Here is a 22,557-nt window from a genome sequence, read left to right on the forward strand (position 1 = left end):
GGAAGCAAGATGGGAGAACCAGAGTGTAATGTGTGTGAGAGAGTGTAGAGACGGGAGAGCGAGAGAGAAATAGAAAGAGAGAAAGTGAGATATGTTAGAGATTAAATATGGTGAAGTGAGGTTGTTTTCTTTGCAATTATATGACAAGTTTTACACTAGGCAGAGAGTGAACCAAAGGTCAGAATCTAAAAAACTATTGCTGGACAGAACAGTCTACCAATCTACTATTGCCTTCAAGACAATAGTTATTTTCTATAAATCCCTCTAAACCCTCTCCCCCTCTGTCTTCTGTCCTATTCCTTCAAATCTCTCTCGCTCTGAGCTTGTTTGCACTCTAAGATCGAGGTGGAGTGTCAAATTTGCCATCAAACTGCCTGTTCACTGTTCTGTCTGCAGCCCATCCCTTTAGTGGAAACAGCACCTCCCTTCTCTCTGCAGGGAAAGGAGGTAGGGTCTGGGAAACCATGACATGGGGAACTAGACAGACCGCTACCTCAGCAGATTTCGCTCATAAATCCCTTTTCACAATCCCTTAGACTTAGATCCTGGGGTGAGAGGCTATTCCACAGCATAACTCATAACCATATCTTAACATGGTAAAGAAGCATGGAAGTTTCAAAGGGGCACCAGGCAAAATAGATTATATAAGATAGTAAAGATTAGCATTTTCCTTAGGGGGGGTAGCCTACTAAGGAAGTTGTGTCTTTGTAAGGTACACCCTGTTCCCAACCATCTCATTTCACCTGATATATGGCCTACCAGACATGGCCTATGGAGGATCACAACAAAAGCCTATAAAGACAAGCCCAGGCATGACAACAGCAAGCATGATACATCACTTTAGACTGCATGGCCTCAGGTAAAACTAGACATTACCACTATGTATAACCAACGTCATCCACATAACCATAACTACACGTTACATACCTACTATGTCTGATGGTCTTTAATCCTCAAACTAATGACATCATAACTTCTAAACCAGGAAGCCATCTTGATATACATCTCAAACAGGTTTTGTAAGAGAAGCAGAGGCTCTCAAATAGCTGTGGTGCAGTAGAGCATGTGTGAGTGTGTTATATCCAGAATGTGCAAAGACGTGTTGATGGTGTCTGTGTGCAGAAGTGTGTTTGACAGTATTTAAAAGACGTCGTGTGCGTGTCTTACCGCAGTGGATAGTCTGGATGCGAGGGTCATCTCCAGGTTGCCCTTCAGGCCCAGCAGAGCCGGAACCAGGATGAAGATCTCTGTAATGTACTTAAAGGCATCCCAGTGCTGAGAGAGAGAGAGAGAAAGAGAGAGAAAGAGAAAGAGAGAGAGAGAAAGAAAAAGAGGATGAGGGGGAGAGAGAAAAAGAGAGGAGACAGCAATATTAGACATGCCATTGTTGTTAATAGTTTATTGTTGGCTACTGGCTAGTATAGAGCAGATGGGAGCTTACATTTGTTCATTGTCACCTTGTCTGAATTAGAAAGTTGTCCCCATTCAAATATTCACATTCTAGCTTCAAATTCAAACGTTCTATCAAGTAGATAAGGCAAACTGCCGTAACTCCCAGTCGTAGGTTCCTTCCTAGTAGCCTATCCCTAATAGTATTTGCTGAGTGGCTATGAGAATCCCTTTAACAATTTAATATCAATAGACAGATATCCCTTTATTACCTCCCTTGAAAGCTCTTACAGCCATTTACTGGAACTACACATGAAATGGAGTCATAAGTAAACAATACAAAGTAATTGAATTAAACTGTGCCAAATCCATCTCCTCTACCTAATTGAACTTAACATGCACTAGTCCACCCATCCCAGTCTCACCTGTACTATGTCCAGCACCATCCCTGCTGACACTGTGCCGAACCCAGCCAGCAGGAAAGGCACCACGATCTGCAGTGCCATGGCCAGGGGCGACTCCTTGGGCATGTTCCGTGTGGGGGGCCTCTGACTCTCCTCTTCCTCCTTCTCCTCTACATCGCCCTCCTCCCCTGAGAGTGTCCCCTCAGGGAGCATGGGCTCAGTCTCAGAGTACCGCACATCCCCACCGTCTGACAGGCTAACGGATGTCCGCGCTACCCGGTCCGAGTGCCGGCGCACCTCCAGGTGAGGGGGGTCAGGCCGGTAGCCGTTCCCATCAGGTTTGGGCCCCAGGTCGGCCATGGCCAGACCACGCTCCTCCTGGAGCTTGGTGTATCCCGTAGGGACCATGGTTTGGAACAGAGAGGGGATCCACCCAGTAGGCACTGGCTTCAGAGAGAGACTGCTCCAGCCACTGGCGGCTCCGCTCATACGCACCGCAAGGCTAGGGCCCAGAGAATCACCCAGTGTGTGGATGTTCATGCTAAGCACTGCTGCTGATGGTTCAACAATGTCTCATCACCATTCATCCAGGCTGGGGCACTGTGAAAGAAGGCAGGCTGGGCTGGTTAAAAGGGAAGAGGGGCATCCATGTCCACTACGATCAGCCCTGTGGAGACCAACCAAGGAGAAAGACTTGAAACACTGTTCTCTCCGGCTCATGCAAGCAACACAAACACAAATGATAGGCTAGCTATTCTCCCGGGGCAAAGGCAAACCACATTTCATTTCAAACATTAGCCTACATTGCTTGTTTTGGTGCTGTTATGTTCAGAACGACCCTGAGGCAAAGGAGGGGAGGAGCTGTCTACACAATGCATGCTGAGTAATAACCCACTATCTGGTTGCTTTCAGGTAGGCCTATTGTATGTCTGTTTGAATGTCTCTAAAAACCTGCACAGATATATCAAAGTGCTGTCTATGATTGTATTGATTTTAAATGATATAGCATAAACTCTGCTTTTGACCAAGTCTTGAAACAGTGAAATATAGTGAAATACATAAGCATCGGTTGCTTCTCTGGCGAATGTAATTCAACACCACATTTCTCCTCAGATAAATTGACATTTTGGAAAATGTAGCAAGTTATGCCATTTGGATAGTTCCATAATATAGTATTGTTTTTACATTGGCTAGGCCCATATGGCATCAGCAACGGCAACAGACGGCTGAGGTGTTGGAACGCCGTATATCTGTCAGTCTAGTCAGAACCAGGCTAAAAGCTCTCACTAAGTTACTCTAAGTCTTGCGTCTTGGTGGATGATATTTTCTAACAACAATTGAATGGGTAGCAAACTGGAAAGCGAAATTGATAAGGAAGTGAAGAATAACTGCGTTATCCCTCTTTATATATATATATATTTTTTTTTTTACTGTTATCACATTTATGTCAACATTTTCTTCTGGCAAGGCAATCTAGCTACATAAGCAGATTGGATGCTAGCGCGAGCTAACATAACTGGCTAGTACCTCCAAGCTAGCTAAACAAACAGGGGGAAAGAAAAAAAAACCTTACCTATACAGGGGAAAAGCGCTGAAATGAATTACATGTATCGGAAAGTTGATACTAATTTAGTCTGTTTTATTCTCCTTTTTTTGTTCGTGTCCATGTTTCGGATTTTTCAGAAGGATGTCCGTTTCCTTCTTGACAGCAAGCCCGTCGCGTCAAAGGAAAAGTGCCACACAGACTAGTACGCAGGCGCAGAGCACACCTGGTAGGCTACAACTGTGAGTTAACCATGAATTTCTTGAGCAGGGGCCGTTAGTTGTGTCCTTATATAATAAATGTAGAACATTTACGTCTAGGACATCAAATAGGCACTGAATCCTATGGTTAGGACCAAGAAATGTGAAATATGAATTCACACATTTTGATAGTTTGTGATTTTGCATTGATGCACTTTTTACAAAACAGCTATTCTGAAATTGTATTGTGTTATGACATAATAAACGCAGTGGTTGCAGTCAATATACAGTTAATTAATTCATTATCCATTATCCCAGAGGGAAGTATGACAATGTTTCCGTTTTGAGTTTTGTCACCCCGAAACAGTAGAAGGCGCTATACACCAATGTTGGTGTTCATCCTATGACCCAAATGTTGACGCAAGGACAGTCAAAACATGTCTCGAAATTTGTTTTACCGTGCTGCTAATATTGTCCAACTCTGCAGGTTTACACTTCTAGTTGGGTCAAAGTCACTTTGCACGCAAATTCCAGCGGAGCCACTGACTGTCAGACAGCAAAACAATGGAATAAGGTATGCAAGTTGTCAGCAAACTAACAAAGTAGCTTGACCACAATGTCGGTGTTTGATTCCTGTGGTCAAAGAACTTCTGCATTTGTCGAGCGCCTCTTCTCAAAATGTGTGCCCATGTCGCGCGAATTGTATAGAAGCTGTCCAATTTGGACACGCGCTTCCATCTCTTCAATGCTAAACGGATCACCTGAAACGTTAATTGATGATATCTAGCTAACTAACGTTAGTAAGCAGTTAGTCCTATAAAAATCTCACTATTATGCTTCAGGTACACAGTGCATTGATCGGTACAGTGCATATATTTTTGTTCCCCTTCAAATTATTCTTGCTACTGTAACAGTGTAATTACATGTTCAGGAGTATAATCTTGAACAACCCGAAGAAGAGGAATGCCCTGTCTCTGTCCATGCTGGAATCACTGAGAAGCAACATCCTGGCAGACATCGACAGCGACGACCTCAGAGTCATCGTCATATCAGGTAAGATACCACCAGAGTGCTGATTCATGATCAGACGTGTCCCCCTTTGATCCCCCCTTCATAAACACTGTTGTATTGTGTTATGTGTGTTTCAGCTAAGGGACCAGTGTTCTCCTCTGGGCATGACCTGAAGGAGCTGACATCAGCACAGGGCAGAGATTACCACTTCAAGGTGTTTCAGGCCTGCTCAGAGGTGTGGTTCACTATTGTACTGTATACAAATATACTGTACACACTCGTCATTATTGGCAATGAGTCAAGTATGATTGTCCTCCGTAGAGTCTGGCTGTGTACATACAGTACACACACACACACACACACACACACACATTCTCATCCACATACACTCTCATTCCTCTTGTTGTTATTGAAGGTTATGACCCTGATACAAGACATTCCTGTGCCTGTGATTGCCATGGTGAATGGGGTTGCCACAGCAGCAGGATGCCAGCTTGTTGCCAGTTGTGACATTGCCGTGGTGACGGAGAAGTCCACCTTCGCCACGCCAGGGGTCAACGTGGGTCTGTTCTGCTCAACACCAGCTGTGGCAATAGGAAGAGCTGTCCCCAAGAAGGTAAACACACACATACACAAAAACACCCTGTGTAACACTGATATATTCTGATATTTTACAGGTTGCCATGGAGATGCTGTTCACAGGAAGCCCGATCTCGGCTCAGGATGCTTTGCTGCACGGGCTGGTCAGTAAGGTGGTTCCTGAGGAGCGTCTAGAGCACGAGACGTTAGCCATCGCACGGCGGGTCTGTCAGGCCAGCCGGCCCGTTGTAGCACTTGGCAAGGCCACCTTCCACAGGTGTGTGTCTCTCACGCCAGATGTTTTACCACACTATAGCACTCAACCCTTCTGCCTACCATTTGTTCATTCCTTGTTTGCTACGTTTCAATGTTTTTGTTGGTTTGAGTGGATATCCATTGATACACTTGCATGCAAAAAGACAGCAAAAGAGTCACTCATTTTCCTCTAGAAAGGTAAATACTATATACACTACCGTTCAAAAGTTAGGGGTCACTTAGAAATGTCCTTGTTTTTGGAAGGAAAGCACATCTTTTTGTCCATTTTAAAATAACATCAAATTGATTAGAAATACAGTGTAGACATTGTTAATGTTGTAAATTACTTTTACAGCTGATTTTTAATGGAATATCTACATAGGCATACAGAGGCCCGTTATCATCAACCATCACTCCTGTGTTCCAATGGCACGTTGTGTTAGCTAATCTAAGTTTATAATTTTTAAAGGCTAATTGATCATTAGAAAACCCTTTTGCAATTATGTTAGCACAGCTTAAAAATTAAAGAAGCAATAAAACTGTCCTTCTTTAGACTAGTTGAATATCTGGAGCATCAGCATTTGTGGGTTCGATTAAAGGCTCAAAATGGCCAGAAGCAAAGAACGTTCTTCCGAAACTCGTCAGTCTATTTTTGTTCTGAGAAATTAAGACTATTCCATGTGAGAATTTGCCAAGAAACTGAAGCTCTCGTACAACACTGTGTACCACTCCCTTCACAGAACAGCGCAAACTGGCTCTAACCAGAATAGAAAGAGGAGTGGGAGGCCCCGGCGCACAACTGAGCAAGTGGACAAGTACATTAGAATGTCTAGTTTGAGAAACACACGTCTCACAAGTCCTCAATTGGCAGCTTCATTAAATAGTACCTGCAAAACACCAGTCTCAACGTCAACAGTGAAGAGGCGACTCCGGGATGCTGGCCTTCTAGGCAGAGTTCCTGTGTCCAGTGTCTGTGTTCTTTTGCCCATCTTAATATTTTATTTTTATTGGCCAGTCTACGATATGGCTTTTTCTTTGCAACTCTGCCTAGAAGGCCAGCATCCCGAAGTCGCCTCTTCACTGTTGACGTTGAGACTGGTGTTTTGCGGGTACTATTTAATGAAGCTACCAGTCTGTTTCTCAAACTAGACACTCTAATGTACTTGTCCTCTTTCTCAGTTGTGCACCGTTGCCTCCCACTCCTCTTTCTATTCTGGTTAGAGCCAGTTTGCGCTGTTCTGTGAAGGGAGTAGTACACAGCGTTGTACGAGATCTTCAGTTTATTGGCAATTTCTCCCGTGGAATAGCCTTCATTTCTCAGAACAAGAATAGACTGACGAGTTTCAAAAGAAAGTTATTTGTTTCTGGACATTTTGAGCCTGTAATCAAACCCACAAATTCTGATGCTCCCGATACTCAACTAGTCTAAAGAAGGCCAGTTTTATTGCTTCTTTAATTAGAACAACAGTTTTCAGCTGTGCTAACATAATTGCAAAAGGGTTTTCTAATGATCAATTAGCTTTTTAAAATGATAAACTTGGATTAGCTAACACAACGTGCCATTGGAACACAGGAGTGATGGTTGATGATAACGGCCTCTGTACGCCTATGTGGATATTCCATAAAAAATGTAGCCATTTCGTGATACAACAGTCATTTACAACATTTACACTGTATTTCTGATAAATGTTATGTTATTTATATGGACATTTATAAAAATATTATTTCAAAAACAAGGACATTTCTAAGTGACCCCAAACTTTTGAACGGTAGTGTACATGTGTAGTTTTATACATAATTGAATAATTGAATTGAATTCCTCTCCCAGACAGATGGCCCAGGGGTGGGATGCGGCCTACGCTACAGCCTCTCGTGTCATGGTGGAGAACCTGGCTCTCAGAGACGGACAGGAGGGGATACGGGCCTTCATAGAGAAACGGAAGCCTGTATGGACAAACAAAGCAGAGAAGGCCCATGATGAGTGATGTCTGCTGGGCTGGACTAGCGTGGCCTGTGAGGGGTCAGCAGCCTCTGGACTGGAGAAGGGAGCCTGTGGATGGTTGAGGTGTTAATCTTGCCCCCAGTTGGATCTGAACCCATCACAGAACACAGAAGTGCTCGAGGACATTTTGAAATTAAATACCTGTTGATTATTGTCGTGATCTGATGAAGTGAAAATGCTGGGCTGTCTTCATGTATGCCCTTAGGAGGGGGTGAGGTGAAGGTTTTAGGAAAGGTAGATACTTGAGATGCACCCATGGTCAAGGGACTCACACAGGACATAGATTGGGCACTTCGTGTGACAGAATGTAAATGTTTAAAGGGGCAATCTGCAGTTGAAGAAATTACAAAGCGGCCACTGATTTGGTAAAAAGCTGATGGATGGGACTGGAGAAATGTAACTACTCTAAAATTCATAGACAGAGCTATGGATGCAAGGACTGACCATCCATGAGCTACAAATGATATGTTTTGAGGCTATACATTGTTTACAAAGGTGTAAAACAAGCTTATATTTGTGTTTCTGATGGGGTAATAAGTCATTAGAACTAAGCTCATGAGGAATGTATTAAGTTTTATTCTTCAAAAATCAATGGGTATATAAAGTGCATTCGGAAAGTATTCCGACTCCTTGACTTTTTCCAAATTCTGTTACGTTAGTCTTATTCTAAAATGGATAAAAAAAGTCTTCCCCCTCATCAATCTACACACAATACCACATAATGACAAAGAAAAACAGGTTATAATTTTTTGCAAATGTATGAAAAAAAAAAGAATTATGACATTTACATAAGTATTCAGACCCTTTACTCAGATGTTTATTGAAGCACCATTGGCAGCGATTACAGTCTCAAGTCTCCTTGGGGAGTTTCTCTGGAGCAGGTTTTCATCAAGGATCTCACTGCTTTGCTCCGTTCAGCTTTCCCTCGATCCTGACTAGTCTCTCAGTCCCTTCCACTGAAAAACCTCCCCACACATTGATGCTGCCGCCACCATGCTTCACCGTAGGGATGGTGCCAGGTTTCCTCCAGACGTGATGCTTGGACTTCAGGTCAAAGAGTTCAATCTTGGTTTCATCAGACCAGAGAAACTTGTTTCTCATGGTCAGAGTCCTTTAGGTGCCTTTCGGTGAACTCCAAGCGGACTGTCATGTGCCTTTTACTGAGGAGTGGCTTCCGTCTGGCCACTCTACCATAAAGGCCTGATTGGTGGAGTGCTGCAGAGATGGTTGTCCTTCTGGAGGGTTCTCCCATCTCCACAGAAGAACTATGGAGCTCTGTCAGAGTGACCATCGAGTTCTTGGCCACCTCCCTGACCAAGGCCCTTCTCCCCAGATTGCTCAGTTTAGCTTCCTAGGAAGAATCTTGGTAGTTCATCATTCGGGAGCCCACTGTGTTCTCGGGGACCTTCAACGCTGCAGACATTTGTGGTACCCTTCCCCAGATCTGCCTCGACACAATCCTGTCTCAGAGTTTTACAGACAATTCCTTCGACCTTATGGCTTGGTTTTTACTCTGACATGCACTGTCAGCTGTGGGATCTTATAGACAGGTGTGTGCCTTTACAAATCATGTCAAATCAATTGAGTTCACCACAGGTGGAGTCCAATCAAGTTGTACAGTACAAACGAAAACAGGATGTACCTGAGCTCAATTTCAAGTCTCATAGCAAAGGGTCTGAATACCTGTGTAAATAAGGTCTTTTTAAAATGTATTTGTATACATTTGCAAACATTTCTGAACCTTTTTTCACATCATGGGGTATTGTGTGTGGATTGATTTGAATCATTTTTAGAATAAGGCTGTAACGTAACGTGGAAAAAGTCAAAGGATCTGAATACTTTAAATGTACTGTATATTTCAGATTTTTTTTTTTTTTTTTTAAATGTATTCAAATTACCTCTGTGTTAAACAAAAATAAAATATTTACTAAAGAACTGATGAAGCCAATCTGCATATTATTTTATATTTAGATGCATGTAAAAATAATAGGCCCAAATACATGAATTGGAAACAGGAGGTATTGTATAATAGATCCTGTGTTTAGCTCAGCCTGCACTGGATACTGAAAGACAACAGGTATGTGAGAGGTTACCTGGTGGCTGTGGGATTGAGGCGTCCATTAAATGTTTAACAGTGGCTGTACTTCCACCAAGACAGGCCTACTGTAGTACAGCAATGTTCCATGTTCTATGCATTAGCACTGTACCGCCACATGATGGCACCATTGTATCCCTTGAGCAGCAAAGGTCTGATGAAAGGCAAATTGAGTGTTCAGAATTGAACTTTTTAATGATCCTATTGCTATGACCAAATTCCTAGTTTGGCCCACATACAAATATTTTGGTCTCAATAAAAAGAACAAGACACAATGTGCTAAGTGCAAAATATCATGCAATACTCTTAGTAAAGCACGTGGGGTCCTGGGAAAATGGCCTGTATAATCCTTCAAGAAAAAGTCTGGCAGCTGCAAAGGGTTGGAAAAGGGTGCAATTAGTTTCTCCACTAGAGGGTAGTATTTCCTCAAATATCAGCAGATGAATAATGTTGGCACTCGTTATCCCCCTTTCCAGGGATATAAATCACGAGCCAGTATCCTGCTTGAGCTTTGTGGTCCATGCATGTAGAATATGTACGAAGACACTTCACTGATGTATGAAGGGAATAGCAATTCTTACAACAACATTCTTACAGAAATAAATCCGCACACAAATATACAGACACATGATCGGAAATGCACACCCCATTTTGTTTTATTAAGTAAAGAAAAGTCTCTGAAGAATGACCTGATAAACCATTTTGCAATTAATTATTTAACAAAAAAAAGGAATGACTTATTTGCATGTTCAAATAATAACAGTATAATTATAACCGTGAGAACGATAAGCATTGTATCAAAAAGTACATAGTTGAGAATCAGCACTAAAAAAGGTAGTTGGTTGAATATGTATTCAAATGTGTGACGTCACACTATAAACCATTTTGCAATTAATTATTTAACAAAAAAAAGGAATGACTTATTTGCATGTTCAAATAATAACAGTATAATTATAACCGTGAGAACGATAAGCATTGTATCAAAAAGTACATAGTTGAGAATCAGCACTAAAAAAGGTAGTTGGTTGAATATGTATTCAAATGTGTGACGTCACACTACAAAGTAGTATGTACAGGTCAGTAAGTGTTGATGTGTGTATATGGAATGATTTAATATGTAAGTGCTGGTAACTGAAGAGCAGTGAATGTGACTGCTGACAATACAAGACATGGGTTGGCAATTAAAGCATATTGCGGCTTAGTAAGTACTTCAATACCGTTACACATTCCCCCTCTATAGAAACCTCTTGCACTTAGCTGACACCTACTCTGTGGTGATGAAAATACTGTACTGTTAATATGCAATTAATGTTCAGGTAAACTTTTCAGAGGGAAGTAAATCGTACATTACTTCAAGGTAGAAAAGGGGTGTTTTTTCCCCTACGGACGACAAAACAGTTCACTGTTGATAGAGTTTACAGTCTCAATATGGGGTAGACACTGGCCTCGATACCCAAACATACTGTACACACTATTCGGGTTACAGAAATGCTTTGCAATGACTAGAAATGACAGTGGTCGCTAAACTGAGCGACAACAGAATAATCTCAATGAAAAAATAACGTTTTAAAAACCGTCGTTATACAGTGGAGGTGCTTCAGAATTGAAATTATATATTTTCAACAATGATTTTAATTGTCACTGTTCCGTAACTCTATTATTTGACATAGCTTTGTTTCTTCTCTCTGAAAAATAAGATATTCACAAGCATATAGAGTAAATTGACCTCTAAAGTAGATATTTTGGAAGTAACTCATAAAAAAATAATAAAGATGGAAAAGAAAAATGGAATCACTGAGTTTGTCTCGCCAGGAGAAGTGTCCCCTGCTACTCATAACGTTTCAATAACTCAGTATATAAACAAAACATCATTTACTGTACATTTTCAACTCTAAAAGACATATATATATATATATATACTTTTAACTCCTGTCATTAATGATTTAACATCCGAAAAATAAAATAATCAATCTTCAGTGGGTTTTTAAAATAGATCCATAAAAACATCAGAAGCTGGTATACTGCAGCATTCACGATGCAGTATGACTTTTAAAAAGGTCAGTACGTCACATATAAAGCACAAACCAAACTAAAACTCCTTAACTCCAGTAGGACTCCCGCTGGTCTCTGCTGCCGAAGTGTCAGTGACTACACCTCAGTGTCTTTCTATCCCTCTCTCGTCCTCTCACAGCAACATAGACTCCTGCATGGTGAACGCCTCTGGTGCGTGCCTGTAGTGTGGTCCTCCGAACAGCGGGGGGAGCTGCTGCCTCATGGTGGGCTGTTGCTGCTGCTCGTGGAACTGTGTCCTGTAGTGAGCCAGGCCGTCAGAGAAGGTGAACTCCTGCACGGGGGACATCTGGGCCCTCTGGAAGCTGGGGGAGCGGGGTACACCTCCAGGGGCACATGTCATGTCACCACCTTCCTGCTGCCCCCGCGGCTGCACCTCCGCTGCCCCTCCCCAGCCTGGCCCCTCAGGCAGGTAGGGCGTGGTCTGCTCCCCCCTCCTGCGCCCCTCGTACCTGTTGTAGTCAGCAGGAGGGTGCACCGGATAGGCTGCTGCAGCGGAGGTGAGCCGTGTGGGCTGACGCAGGTATGTGGAGGCGTTACTACCAGGGCTGTCCAGCTGCTGTATGGTGCGGGGGGCCAGCGGGCCTACAATGGTCCGGGGGGGCTGGGCTGAGCTGGGAGGCTGCCTGTGGGTGGTGGCATAGGAGTTGTTCATGAGGGCTATCTCCGGAGAGTGGCTGGGCCGCTGGGTGGTGACGTACGCCCTCTCCCCATACATCAGACCCATAGCTGGGGTGCCTCGGGAGAGCGGGGGGCCGTAGTGCCTGTCCTCTCCCAGTCCCCTCTGCTCAAGGCTCACACTGTACGGAGGGTAGTGGAGTGGCACCATAGCAGGCCGGCCGGGGGAGTACTGCTGGGGGGGCGTGTGGTACTGGCTCTGGCCATTGGGGTGGACAAAGGGTTTACCCCCCGTAGGGCTGTTGAGGGACAGGGCAGCGGGGATGGGGTGTTTGGCCTGCCTAGCCACTGGCCCTATGGAAACCATGCTCCCTTGCAGGCTGGGGGTGTGGGTGGGGGGTAGGGACGGTGTCTCGCTGCGCCTCATCTGCGACGGTGGCCTCTCCAGCTCCAGGACCTCCACAAAGTCCTGCTCTGCCCCCCCGGGCACGTTGTCGTACTGAGAGGCGTTGGAGCCACGGTTGGAGCCTGGGATCAAGCCCCTGGAGCGGGGCCGGCGGTTGAGCAGCAGGGTGTCGTCAGGGCTGGAGGGGGCCGGGGAACCACCGCGGCTCAGCTGGATCTCCCTGGCCGCCGCTGCCTTGGCCGCTTCCAGCTTGGTCTCGGAGGGCTTGACCCAGCGCGGGGCGATGTCTTTACGAGAGCTGCTGGAGGCGGCATTGGAGTTGTGGTTGGCCGTGGCGTGGTTCTGAGGCTTCCCTCCGTCCACCACTTTTGTAGGAGGGTTGGGGTGTGGCGAAGGAGAGGGCGCCGGGGACGGTGTAGGTGTGAACCCTCTCTCTGGGGTAGCGAGGGTGGGGGCGGAGGGCGGTTTGCAGTGGGGGTCTACGTGGACGGAGTTCTCTCCAGACCCCCGTGATCTGGCCTCCCTCTTCTCAGCCTTGTGCTGCCGGACCAACTTCTCCAGGGAGTCCCTGCGCGCCCGGCTGGGGGGTCGGCTGTCCCGCTGGCGCTCGGGGGAGGGGCTAGTCGCTTTTGGGGGCTCGGCCGGCTGGGCGTGGCTCTGACCATTTGCCACGTGGTTCTGGTTCACCGCCGGCTCTGGGGGAAGCTGCCCAAGCAGCTTCTTGGGATACTCGTCCTCTTTACCTGCACAGATAAAACAAACAGACGGGTTAGAGCACCTGGAGGGAGAACACAAAACGGGAAAAGGCATCTTTCAAACGATGAATATTTAAAAAAGGGCAATATGGATTCATGCAACATCACTGGCGACGGGGGGTGAAAATAAAGAGAGAATTACATTCACCACAACACTGAATAATCACGTCTCCACAGGCGAGAAACCCACCAAGGACATAACAAAATACAACATCTGAAATATATATCTGATATTCAATACCCAGAGTGCGAGCCAGAGGCGTCCAATTAGGAAGGGCCATTCAAAAGTGTAGACTGAAATAATATGTTTTCACTCAGTTTCACTAAAATGTACTTAGCTGCAGCAGCAGACAGACTTCAAAAGGTCAGACTGAAATGAGCTAACAGACTGTCCTTAAAGACTTTAGAAGCACTTGTAAGAGGTAAAGTAGGAAACATGGCCGAGTTAGCACTTAAGGACAAAAAACATAAATATATCAACTCCATGCAGTTTTAAAAACTCTATTACCTGAGTATATTATTATTATTACTACTACTACTACATAATCGTATCTACCAGTGTCATGAAAAGAAAGTACAGTACAGGTGACACAGATATACAGAGAAACAGACAGTGAAGGTGTGACACTGGATGTGTTGGGCTCTGGTAGGAACAGTGCGTCCACAATCACCATAGAAACCAGGAGACACGAGCTAGAGAAGAGGAAGTGACGTGACAGGACCGGGAAGTGGGGTGAGTTTGAACCAGGAAGTGCTGTCACTGACTGGTATTGAATCCACAAACTAAAGTGGCTCTCCGGTGTGTAAGAAAGTGTCCCATTTCCCTGTCCTTAGACTGAATGGGTGAAAACAATATGGAGAAACTCTGCCTGTAAGTCACAGCATCCATCACTCCTACACAGCTTCCTGTCCTTCTCTACTATCACTTAGAACCACTGATCTGAAAAGCCCGGACAAGGGAAATAATGGCGCTTTGGTTAGGGATAAAGGAAAGGAGACAAGAAACGGAAGCCATTCAAATGTATTGGGATACAGCCGAGATCAGTGCTTTATTGCTCTCACCCATCCAGTCTTCTCAGTTTGGACTCAGGAGAGGAAGCCACTTGACAGTATTGAGGATTCACCCAGGAAATGTGTTCACTGACACAGGTGCTTTGGGGTTTCCAAGTGAAGGGTAGGATGCAGTCTCCACCCCACATTCAAACGTAAAACACAGACAACAACCTATTCAAACCTTCGTTTAGCCTCTCATTAAAAACCTCATCCAACAACTTAACTGTCAAAGTTTCTGAATCTCCATGTCTCAACATGACACGTGGTTGGTTCACTAGTAGACGATGGGTTGAAGATGGGCCCCGAGTGCTGCAGTCCAACAAAAAGCATCCGCTGTTGGATGATACTTATTATCCTGTCACCAGGAAGAGAAAATAGCTCTCTCACTGTGTGTGTGTGTACACACACCCAGTGTGGTAGGATGCCACAGTACATTAGGACATTCGGAGGTTAAGCCATTATGTAGCCTACAATGTTGAGCGGTGACCAGTCAAAGCTTTAGGCAAGATGTATCTTACTAACTGAAAGTATTGACTCCAAGTATTGTATTATCTAAAGTGGGAGCTTAAATGGTTACTACTGCACTGATAATGACTATCTGCAGTACTTCGCTAAAAGCAGTCAGAGACAACGGGTGTGGTAGTAATAGAGAAGGACAATCCCTCCACTTCAAGACTCCAAGGCAGCTTTACCAATAGTAGCCTGGCCTGAGTTGCAGGAGCTACTGCACAAGGTTGCGGCAACATTGGGAGAATGTTCTGTAAGAGAAGCCCAGGGCTGCTGGACAGAAAGGCGACAGACAGACAGACGGAAAACGGAGGGACTGACGGAGGGAGGGAGGGATGGACAGATGATGAAACAGGGGAACACCAGTCAGGATAGCCCACCGGTTACTGTCGTAGGAGGGGATGTGGCCCCCACTCCCACCCACACTTTTGTAGGCTGGGCCGAACCATTGGGAGAAGAGGGAGAAGAGGCAGATTAAGCAAGAGACAGAAAGCAAGATGAGACAGACTGCTATCACTAATTACTACTACCACTGGTAATACTACTACACCGCAGCCAGCAGGAGAGCTGTTTGTGTGTGCACTTGAACTGTAACTGTGTGGTTGAGGGTGAATGTAAGTGAAGTAACATATGCAGGGTGATACATCCGTGTGTGTGTGTGTTGATATTTTGAGCTTGTGTGTGGCAGTTGTCTAATCTGCGTGTGTGTGACAAATGTATAGCCTACTGTAATCAGTGTGTATGAGAGGTGTTGGGGGCAGGAGGCTACCTGGTGCAGCAAGCTCCAGTTTGGACTTCCTTAGCTCCACCATGTTGTTCTGCAGCTGCTCAATCACAAAGTCATCCTCAAAGAAGAAGTCCTTGGCCAGAGTCACCTGCAGAAACTCAACCAGATCCTCCATAGACAGCTTCAACAGGTGCTCTGCAAACAAACACACACACACACGCAGTGTGAGAACACTTTCTCCTGTGCAGTTTGACGACAGTCACAGATCTTAGAAGTTAGCGGAGGTGGTTCAGTGAACTTGAAGAGCAACTTTGCCTGAGACCTGAAGCTGGGGCTTTAGTTCAGCGGGCTAAAATAGTCTGGTGGTGCACAGACAACCACGTGGTCACAAGACAACCACGTGGTCACAATAGCACAATCCTACTGTTCTGGTCTTACTCTTGTGCAATTTGAGGACCGTGTAGGACATGGCGGTCAGAACTCTCTCTCCCTCCAGGATATAGATGTCCCAGATCCGCAGGGTCAGGGTGAAGGGGGTCTGAGGGAGAGATAGGGAGAGAGACAGAGAGAGGAAGAAAGATAATGAAGGAGAGAGAACAATAGGGAGAGAGAATGAGACAGCATGAAAGGAGAAGATATTTTCAGAATATAATTGAACACTTTCTTTAGCCCAACACCCGCAGTAGGCATGGTGTGATAATGACTGATGCTTTACAAAGACATATTTAGAAAAGCTGCAGGCCTAAAGGATACAGAGGGAAGGGGATGTGATTCAGACACTCACCATGTCTAACATTATGATACAGAGGGAAGGGGATGTGATTCAGACACTCACCCTGTCTAACATTCTGATAGAGGGAAGGGGATGTGATTCAGCCACTCACCCTGTCTAACATTCTGATACAGAGGGAAGGGGATGTGATTCAGTCACTCGCCCTGTCTAACATTCTGATACAGAGGGAAGGGGATGTGATTCAGACACTCACCCTGTCTAACATTCTGATACAGAGGGAAGGGGATGTGATTCAGACACTCACCCTGTCTAACATTCTGATAGAGGGAAGGGGATGTGATTCAGCCACTCACCCTGTCTAACATTCTGATACAGAGGGAAGGGGATGTGATTCAGACACTCACCCTGTCTAACATTCTGATACAGAGGGAAGGGGATGTGATTCAGTCACTCGCCCTGTCTAACATTCTGATACAGAGGGAAGGGGATGTGATTCAGTCACTCACCCTGTCTAACATTCTGATACAGAGGGAAGGGGATGTGATTCAGTCACTCACCCTGTCTAACATTCTGATACAGAGGGAAGGGGATGTGATTCAGTCACTCACCCTGTCTAACATTCTGATACAGAGGGAAGGGGATGTGATTCAGTCACTCACCCTGTCTAACATTCTGATACAGAGGGAAGGGGATGTGATTCAGTCACTCACCCTGTCCAGGAAACACTGGAAGAACCACTTCATAGTGTACAGGCTGGTGAACACCTCCTGTGTGTCCTGAAACAGAGGTTAACAAGCCATTACCACTCTCTCTCTCTGTGTGTGTGTGTGTGTGTGTGGTGTGTGGTGTGTGGTGTGTGTGTGTGTGTGTGTGTGTGTGTGTATATTTAAACAGTGGCCTTGGTTTAACAGCAGTGGTGAATCCACCAATGTGCCCAAGGCCCCATATTAAAAGCAGAATAAAAGCCATTTCTGTGTGTGCCTGGTTGTGTGTGTAGACATGGCATCTCTCTCTCTCTCATTCCACCACCCTTTAATCTCAACACATCAAAGGCTGCTGCTGTGGCACTCAACTCAGTCCCCCATACCAGCTGGATTAGGGCTGTCATTTATATACCACTACCCCCTCCCCCAGGCTGTGTGTGTGTGCGTGCTCTGCGGGCCTCACCAGGTGTGACTTCAGTTTGGGCATCATCTTCTTGAGGATGCGGTCATGGTGCTCCTGGAAGCGCATCAGCTTGGGGAACCCGGGGATAAAAAACCCTAGAGGGGCGGAGATTACAGAGCATTTGATCAAATGTAGGAAATGACTCTGGTGGTTCTCGCTGTGTGTGTCTGAATGGAAGGGACGTGAGATTGGGTGTGTATACAGTGTGTGTGTGTGTGTCTGAATGGACGGGACGTGAGATTGGGTGTGTATACAGTGTGTGTGTGGGTATGAATGGAAGGGACGTGAGATTGGGTGTGTATACAGTGTGTGTGTGTGTGTCTGAATGGAAGGGACGTGAGATTGGGTGTGTATACAGTGTGTGTGTGGGTCTGAATGGAAGGGACGTGAGATTGGGAGTGTATACAGTGTGTGTGTGTGTCTGAATGGAAGGGACGTGAGATTGGGTGTGTATACAGTGTGTGTGTGGGTCTGAATGGAAGGGACGTGAGATTGGGTGTGTATACAGTGTGTGTGTGGGTCTGAATGGAAGGGACGTGAGATTGGGTGTGTATACAGTGTGTGTGTGTGGGTCTGAATGGAAGGGATGTGAGATTGGGTGTGTATACAGTGTGTGTGTGTGGGTCTGAATGGAAGGGACGTGAGATTGGGTGTGTATACAGTGTGTGTGTGGGTCTGAATGGAAGGGACGTGAGATTGGGTGTGTATACAGTGTGTGTGTGTGGGTCTGAATGGAAGGGACGTGAGATTGGGTGTGTATACAGTGTGTGTGTGTGTCTGAATGGAAGGGACGTGAGATTGGGTGTGTATACAGTGTGTGTGTGTAGGTCTGAATGGAAGGGACGTGAGATTGGGTGTGTATACAGTGTGTGTGTGTCTGAATGGAAGGGATGTGAGATTGGGTGTGTATACAGTGTGTGTGTGTCTGAATGGAAGGGATGTGAGATTGGGTGTGTATACAGTGTGTGTGTGTCTGAATGGAAGGGACGTGAGATTGGGTGTGTGTGTCTGAATGGAAGGGATGTGAGATTGGGTGTGTATACAGTGTGTGTGTGTCTGAATGGAAGGGACGTGAGATTGGGTGTGTATACAGTGTGTGTGTGTGTGTCTGAATGGAAGGGACGTGAGATTGGGTGTGTATACAGTGTGTGTGTCTGAATGGAAGGGACGTGAGATTGGGTGTGTATACAGTGTGTGTGTGTGTGTCTGAATGGAAGGGACGTGAGATTGGGTGTGTATACAGTGTGTGTGTGTCTGAATGGAAGGGACATGAGATTGGGTGAGCTCTATAGATATCTGGTAAGAAGCTGTAAGGGAGGGTTCTCTAGAAATGCGTTTCCTCACATTTTATGGGGCCCAGAAGAGACAGCCTAAGTCCTTGAAAGGTATGTGAGAGTGTGTATACAGTGTGTGAGTGTGTGTTTATATTCTATCCGTAGGGCACGTTCCTGTGTCAGTGGGGTCATGTTGGCCTTAAGGAATGTTTGGAGTAAAAGACCAGAGCTAACTATCCTATGTGTTCTAGGGCACGGCTGTTCATGCCTACTTAGTGTCTGGTCTAGTATGCTACCCCTGAATTGACTTGTGTCCTATATGGTAAAATATATGGTATGGTTGAGGCGTGGGTTTTGCGTGGGCTACTGAAGGACTGTCTAAGATGGATGTTACACAGTGTGTAGAGTGTGTGTTTACCATGCATGGCGTGTTTCTGTCCAGACAGCAGTTTGACCAAAGCCCAGAAGGCATCCTCTTCATTCATATAGATGAGCAACAGAGCAGTGATCTGACTCATGCCCTGGCAGTACCCCACCTCCTATACACACACACACAGAGTTTTATAATGTATAGACAAACACGCATGCAAAACTGCACACAAACTCACTTCTCTATATCTAGACAGGAACAGAAGAGGTCAGTGGATGGAGAGAACATGGGAGGATGATCAGGAGGAGCTGGATGAGGGGATAAAAGAAGGACGAGGGAGAGGAGAAGGACGAGGCTGTAGAAAACAGTTGATTGGGGAAAGGAGAGGTAGGGTAAAGAAAAGCGTCGAGGTGTCGGGCGATTCATTCTGGAATGTGTTGTAGTGTGACTCACCGTGTTGTACACGGAGTAGGCTGTTAGGACGTGGAACAGAGCCTGCTGCCTGAAAACAACAACAAACAGTCAACCTACTAATGACTAGACGTCATCTGATGGAAGTGCAGGTTAACTAACAGGAACACCTCAGGAGCTTCACAATTGATCACAAAAAAGTGTTGAATTCAGGTGGCTTTTTTATTTAGCCAGGTTAGTCTCCTTGAGATAAATTGTATTTTTCATGAGAGATCTGGTCTTCTCTCATCATTCAAATGCTCTAATAGTCGTATTGTCTTCTAAATGAGATGAACAAATGCATTAGTGATTTTTACTTCCTATATTTGGCCAGTAATGGCAACCTTTGTGTTTGAGGTAGTTGTATGTCTTTATGCTTTCATGGTATAGCTGTGTTTGAGGTAGTTGGTAGTTGTATTGTGTCATGGTCAGTATCGAGGCAATGTGTTTAGTTCCTGTGAGGCTGTGGCTGCCAGGTCCGTGCTGCTCTCTGACTCTGCAGGCCACAGTGTTTGCTTCCCAGGGGACCCTGCTTTTGGCTCTCTCCATGACGTCATCAAGCAGAAGTAAAAACACAGAAAAGGGACGTGTGTGTCCTCTCACTTCCTTACAGGGAAATGTCAAATGTCAGCCACCATTATGACAGAAAGAGGTATGGCCAGATAGATGTGCATCATGGCCCAGGCTACGACCAGGGGTTTTTCCTAGTCAGGGCACATGGTCAAGAAAAACTCCAGGGCCTAATTAAGGGTACTATTCTGTAGTGACTAAGTGTAGATGTTGTAATTCTCATCACCTGGAGTATGAAAAACTGACTTGACGTCGTAGCGGTGCATGAACATGACGTGGTCTCTGTGTGTGTGTGTGTGTGTGTGTGTGTGTGTGTGTGTGTGTGTGTGTGTGTACACAGTCGGAGGGAGATACTGACTTGACGTCGTAGCGGTGCATGAACATGACGTGGTCTCTGTGTGTGTGTGTGTGTGTGTGTGTGTGTGTGTGTGTGTGTGTGTGTGTGTGTGTGTGTGTGTGTACACAGTCGGAGGGAGATACTGACTTGACATCGTAGCGGGTCATGAACATGACGTGGTCCCTGTAGGTTCGGTTCACATCCAGGTCAATCTGACGGACGTCAGGAGACAGACCTCGAGCCCTGAGCTTCAGCTTCTACACACAGGAAACACAACAGCACAGAGTCACTGAGGGAGTGTGTGTGAGAGTTTGTGAGAGTCAAATACAAAGAAATAAAACTACTCATCCATCCCGCCAATGTTTATTGAGTTATAATAAAGCTCAGTTGTGACTAGAAGGGTTTGCCGGCCTGGTTATGAATGTTAATGAGGCCTGGGCTATAATGAAGCTGGCTGAGTGGAGAGAGACAATAAAAGAGTCAACTACAGTGTGAATGTGTATAGTTCCTACATGACTTTGCCCAGGGAGGAAGGATGTTAGTCCTAGAGAGTACTATAACTCTCTGCTGTGAGCTTCTGGCTCGTGTTTCCATAACGTACCTCGTAGAAGTCTTTCTTCTCCTCTTTTATTTTGGGAACGTCGAGGAGCAGACACCACACCTCTCCTCGGAGCTGTAGGGGAATTCCCTTATAGATCCGCCTCACCAGCTGGAGGGAGACATGGATATGGGGAAAAGGACATTCTTAGTACAACATCAAAGAGACCGTTCTTCACCTTTCAACCACACCCCCTAGCCCTAACGCTCAAGGTTCAAAATGACAGTCACGTATGCACGTGAATGACATGTATGCGCGTGAAGGACATGTATGCGCGTGAAGGACATGTATGCGGGTGAAGGACATGTATGCGGGTGAAGGACATGTATGCGGGTGAAGGACATGTATGCGCGTGAAGGACATGTATGCGCGTGAAGGACATGTATGCGCGTGAAGGACATGTATGCGCGTGAAGGACATGTATGCGCGTGAAGGACATGTATGCGCGTGAAGGACATGTATGCGCGTGAAGGACATGTATGCGCGTGAAGGACATGTATGCGCGTGAAGGACATGTATGCGCGTGAAGGACATGTATGCGCGTGAAGGACATGTATGCGCGTGAAGGACATGTATGCGCGTGAAGGACATGTATGCGGGTGAAGGACATGTATGCGGGTGAAGGACATGTATGCGGGTGAAGGACATGTATGCGCGTGAAGGACATGTATGCGCGTGAAGGACATGTATGCGCGTGAAGGACATGTATGCGCGTGAAGGACATGTATGCGCGTGAAGGACATGTATGCGCGTGAAGGACATGTATGCGCGTGAAGGACATGTATGCGCGTGAAGGACATGTATGCGCGTGAAGGACATGTATGCGCGTGAAGAACATGTATGCGCGTGAAGGACATGTATGCGCGTGAAGGACATGTATGCGCGTGAAGGACATGTATGCGCGTGAAGGATATGTATGCGCGTGAAGGACATGTATGCGGGTGAAGGACATGTATGCGGGTGAAGGACATGTATGCGGGTGAAGGACATGTATGCGGGTGAAGGACATGTATGCGGGTGAAGGACATGTATGCGCGTGAAGGACATGTATGCGCGTGAAGGACATGTATGCGCGTGAAGGACATGTATGCGCGTGAAGGACATGTATGCGCGTGAAGGACATGTATGCGCGTGAAGGACATGTATGCGCGTGAAGGACATGTATGCGCGTGAAGGACATGTATGCGCGTGAAGGACATGTATGCGCGTGAAGGACATGTATGCGCGTGAAGGACATGTATGCGCGTGAAGGACATGTATGCGCGTGAAGGACATGTATGCGCGTGAAGGACATGTATGCGCGTGAAGGACATGTATGCGCGTGAAGGACATGTATGCGGGTGAAGGACATGTATGCGGGTGAAGGACATGTATGCGGGTGAAGGACATGTATGCGCGTGAAGGACATGTATGCGCGTGAAGGACATGTATGCGCGTGAAGGAC

The 22,557-nt window shown here is 45.8% G+C and overlaps 3 protein-coding genes across 9 annotated transcripts in view; 1 reads left to right on the forward strand and 2 right to left on the reverse strand.

The window, feature by feature from the left end:
• LOC129865179 (solute carrier family 41 member 2-like) overlaps positions 1-3,457 on the reverse strand; it is a 29,254-nt gene extending 25,797 nt beyond the window's left edge. The window contains exons 1-3 of one of the 2 annotated variants that reach the window (XM_055937704.1): positions 3,367-3,457; positions 1,815-2,393; positions 1,168-1,275 (exon numbers count right to left, since the gene is read on the reverse strand). In XM_055937704.1, the coding sequence (XP_055793679.1) occupies positions 1,168-1,275; positions 1,815-2,333 (627 nt within the window). In that variant the 5' untranslated portion in view covers positions 2,334-2,393; positions 3,367-3,457. Of the gene's footprint in view, positions 1-1,167; positions 1,276-1,814; positions 2,461-3,366 lie in introns of both variants that reach the window. The other variant, XM_055937703.1, reaches the window with a different exon arrangement.
• LOC129865180 (enoyl-CoA hydratase domain-containing protein 3, mitochondrial-like) lies at positions 2,604-8,003 on the forward strand. 3 transcript variants are annotated; one of them, XM_055937705.1, is made up of 8 exons: positions 2,604-2,705; positions 3,477-3,578; positions 4,024-4,110; positions 4,468-4,589; positions 4,685-4,782; positions 4,963-5,163; positions 5,225-5,403; positions 7,210-8,003. In XM_055937705.1, the coding sequence occupies exons 2-8, from the start codon at positions 3,481-3,483 to the stop codon at positions 7,364-7,366; spliced, it is 942 nt and encodes a 313-aa protein (XP_055793680.1). In that variant the 5' UTR covers positions 2,604-2,705; positions 3,477-3,480; the 3' UTR covers positions 7,367-8,003. The 3 variants fall into 3 exon arrangements, with proteins under 3 accessions (XP_055793680.1, XP_055793683.1, XP_055793681.1); XM_055937708.1 differs by lacking the exon at positions 2,604-2,705 and having other exon boundaries at positions 3,470-3,578; positions 7,214-8,003; XM_055937706.1 differs by lacking the exons at positions 2,604-2,705; positions 3,477-3,578 and having other exon boundaries at positions 3,738-4,110.
• A 2,108-nt stretch (positions 8,004-10,111) lies between these two features.
• The window catches only part of LOC129865181 (USP6 N-terminal-like protein), a 64,805-nt gene continuing 52,359 nt past the window's right edge, over positions 10,112-22,557 (reverse strand). For 3 of the 4 annotated variants that reach the window (XM_055937711.1, XM_055937709.1, XM_055937710.1), the window contains 9 exons: positions 21,117-21,224; positions 20,663-20,772; positions 19,612-19,660; positions 19,207-19,327; positions 17,515-17,609; positions 17,058-17,123; positions 16,053-16,152; positions 15,657-15,809; positions 10,112-13,315 (listed from right to left, as the gene is read on the reverse strand). In XM_055937711.1, the coding sequence (XP_055793686.1) occupies positions 11,664-13,315; positions 15,657-15,809; positions 16,053-16,152; positions 17,058-17,123; positions 17,515-17,609; positions 19,207-19,327; positions 19,612-19,660; positions 20,663-20,772; positions 21,117-21,224 (2,454 nt within the window). In that variant the 3' untranslated portion in view covers positions 10,112-11,663. Of the gene's footprint in view, positions 13,316-15,656; positions 15,810-16,052; positions 16,153-17,057; positions 17,124-17,514; positions 17,610-19,206; positions 19,328-19,611; positions 19,661-20,424; positions 20,635-20,662; positions 20,773-21,116; positions 21,225-22,557 lie in introns of those variants that run through there. The other variant, XM_055937712.1, reaches the window with a different exon arrangement.

The sequence above is a fragment of the Salvelinus fontinalis genome, chromosome 11, assembly GCF_029448725.1.
Source record: "Salvelinus fontinalis isolate EN_2023a chromosome 11, ASM2944872v1, whole genome shotgun sequence".
Classification (NCBI taxonomy): Eukaryota; Metazoa; Chordata; class Actinopteri; order Salmoniformes; family Salmonidae; genus Salvelinus; species Salvelinus fontinalis.

Coding starts and splice junctions, on each gene's coding strand:
- LOC129865180 (XM_055937705.1), top strand. CDS start 3,481: ATGTCCGTTTCCTTCTTGACAGCAAGCCCGTCGCGTCAAAGGAAAAGT. Junction 5,164..5,224: donor GAAGAGCTGTCCCCAAGAAG/GTAAACACACAC, acceptor GATATTTTACAG/GTTGCCATGGAGATGCTGTT. Junction 5,404..7,209: donor GGCAAGGCCACCTTCCACAG/GTGTGTGTCTCT, acceptor TTCCTCTCCCAG/ACAGATGGCCCAGGGGTGGG.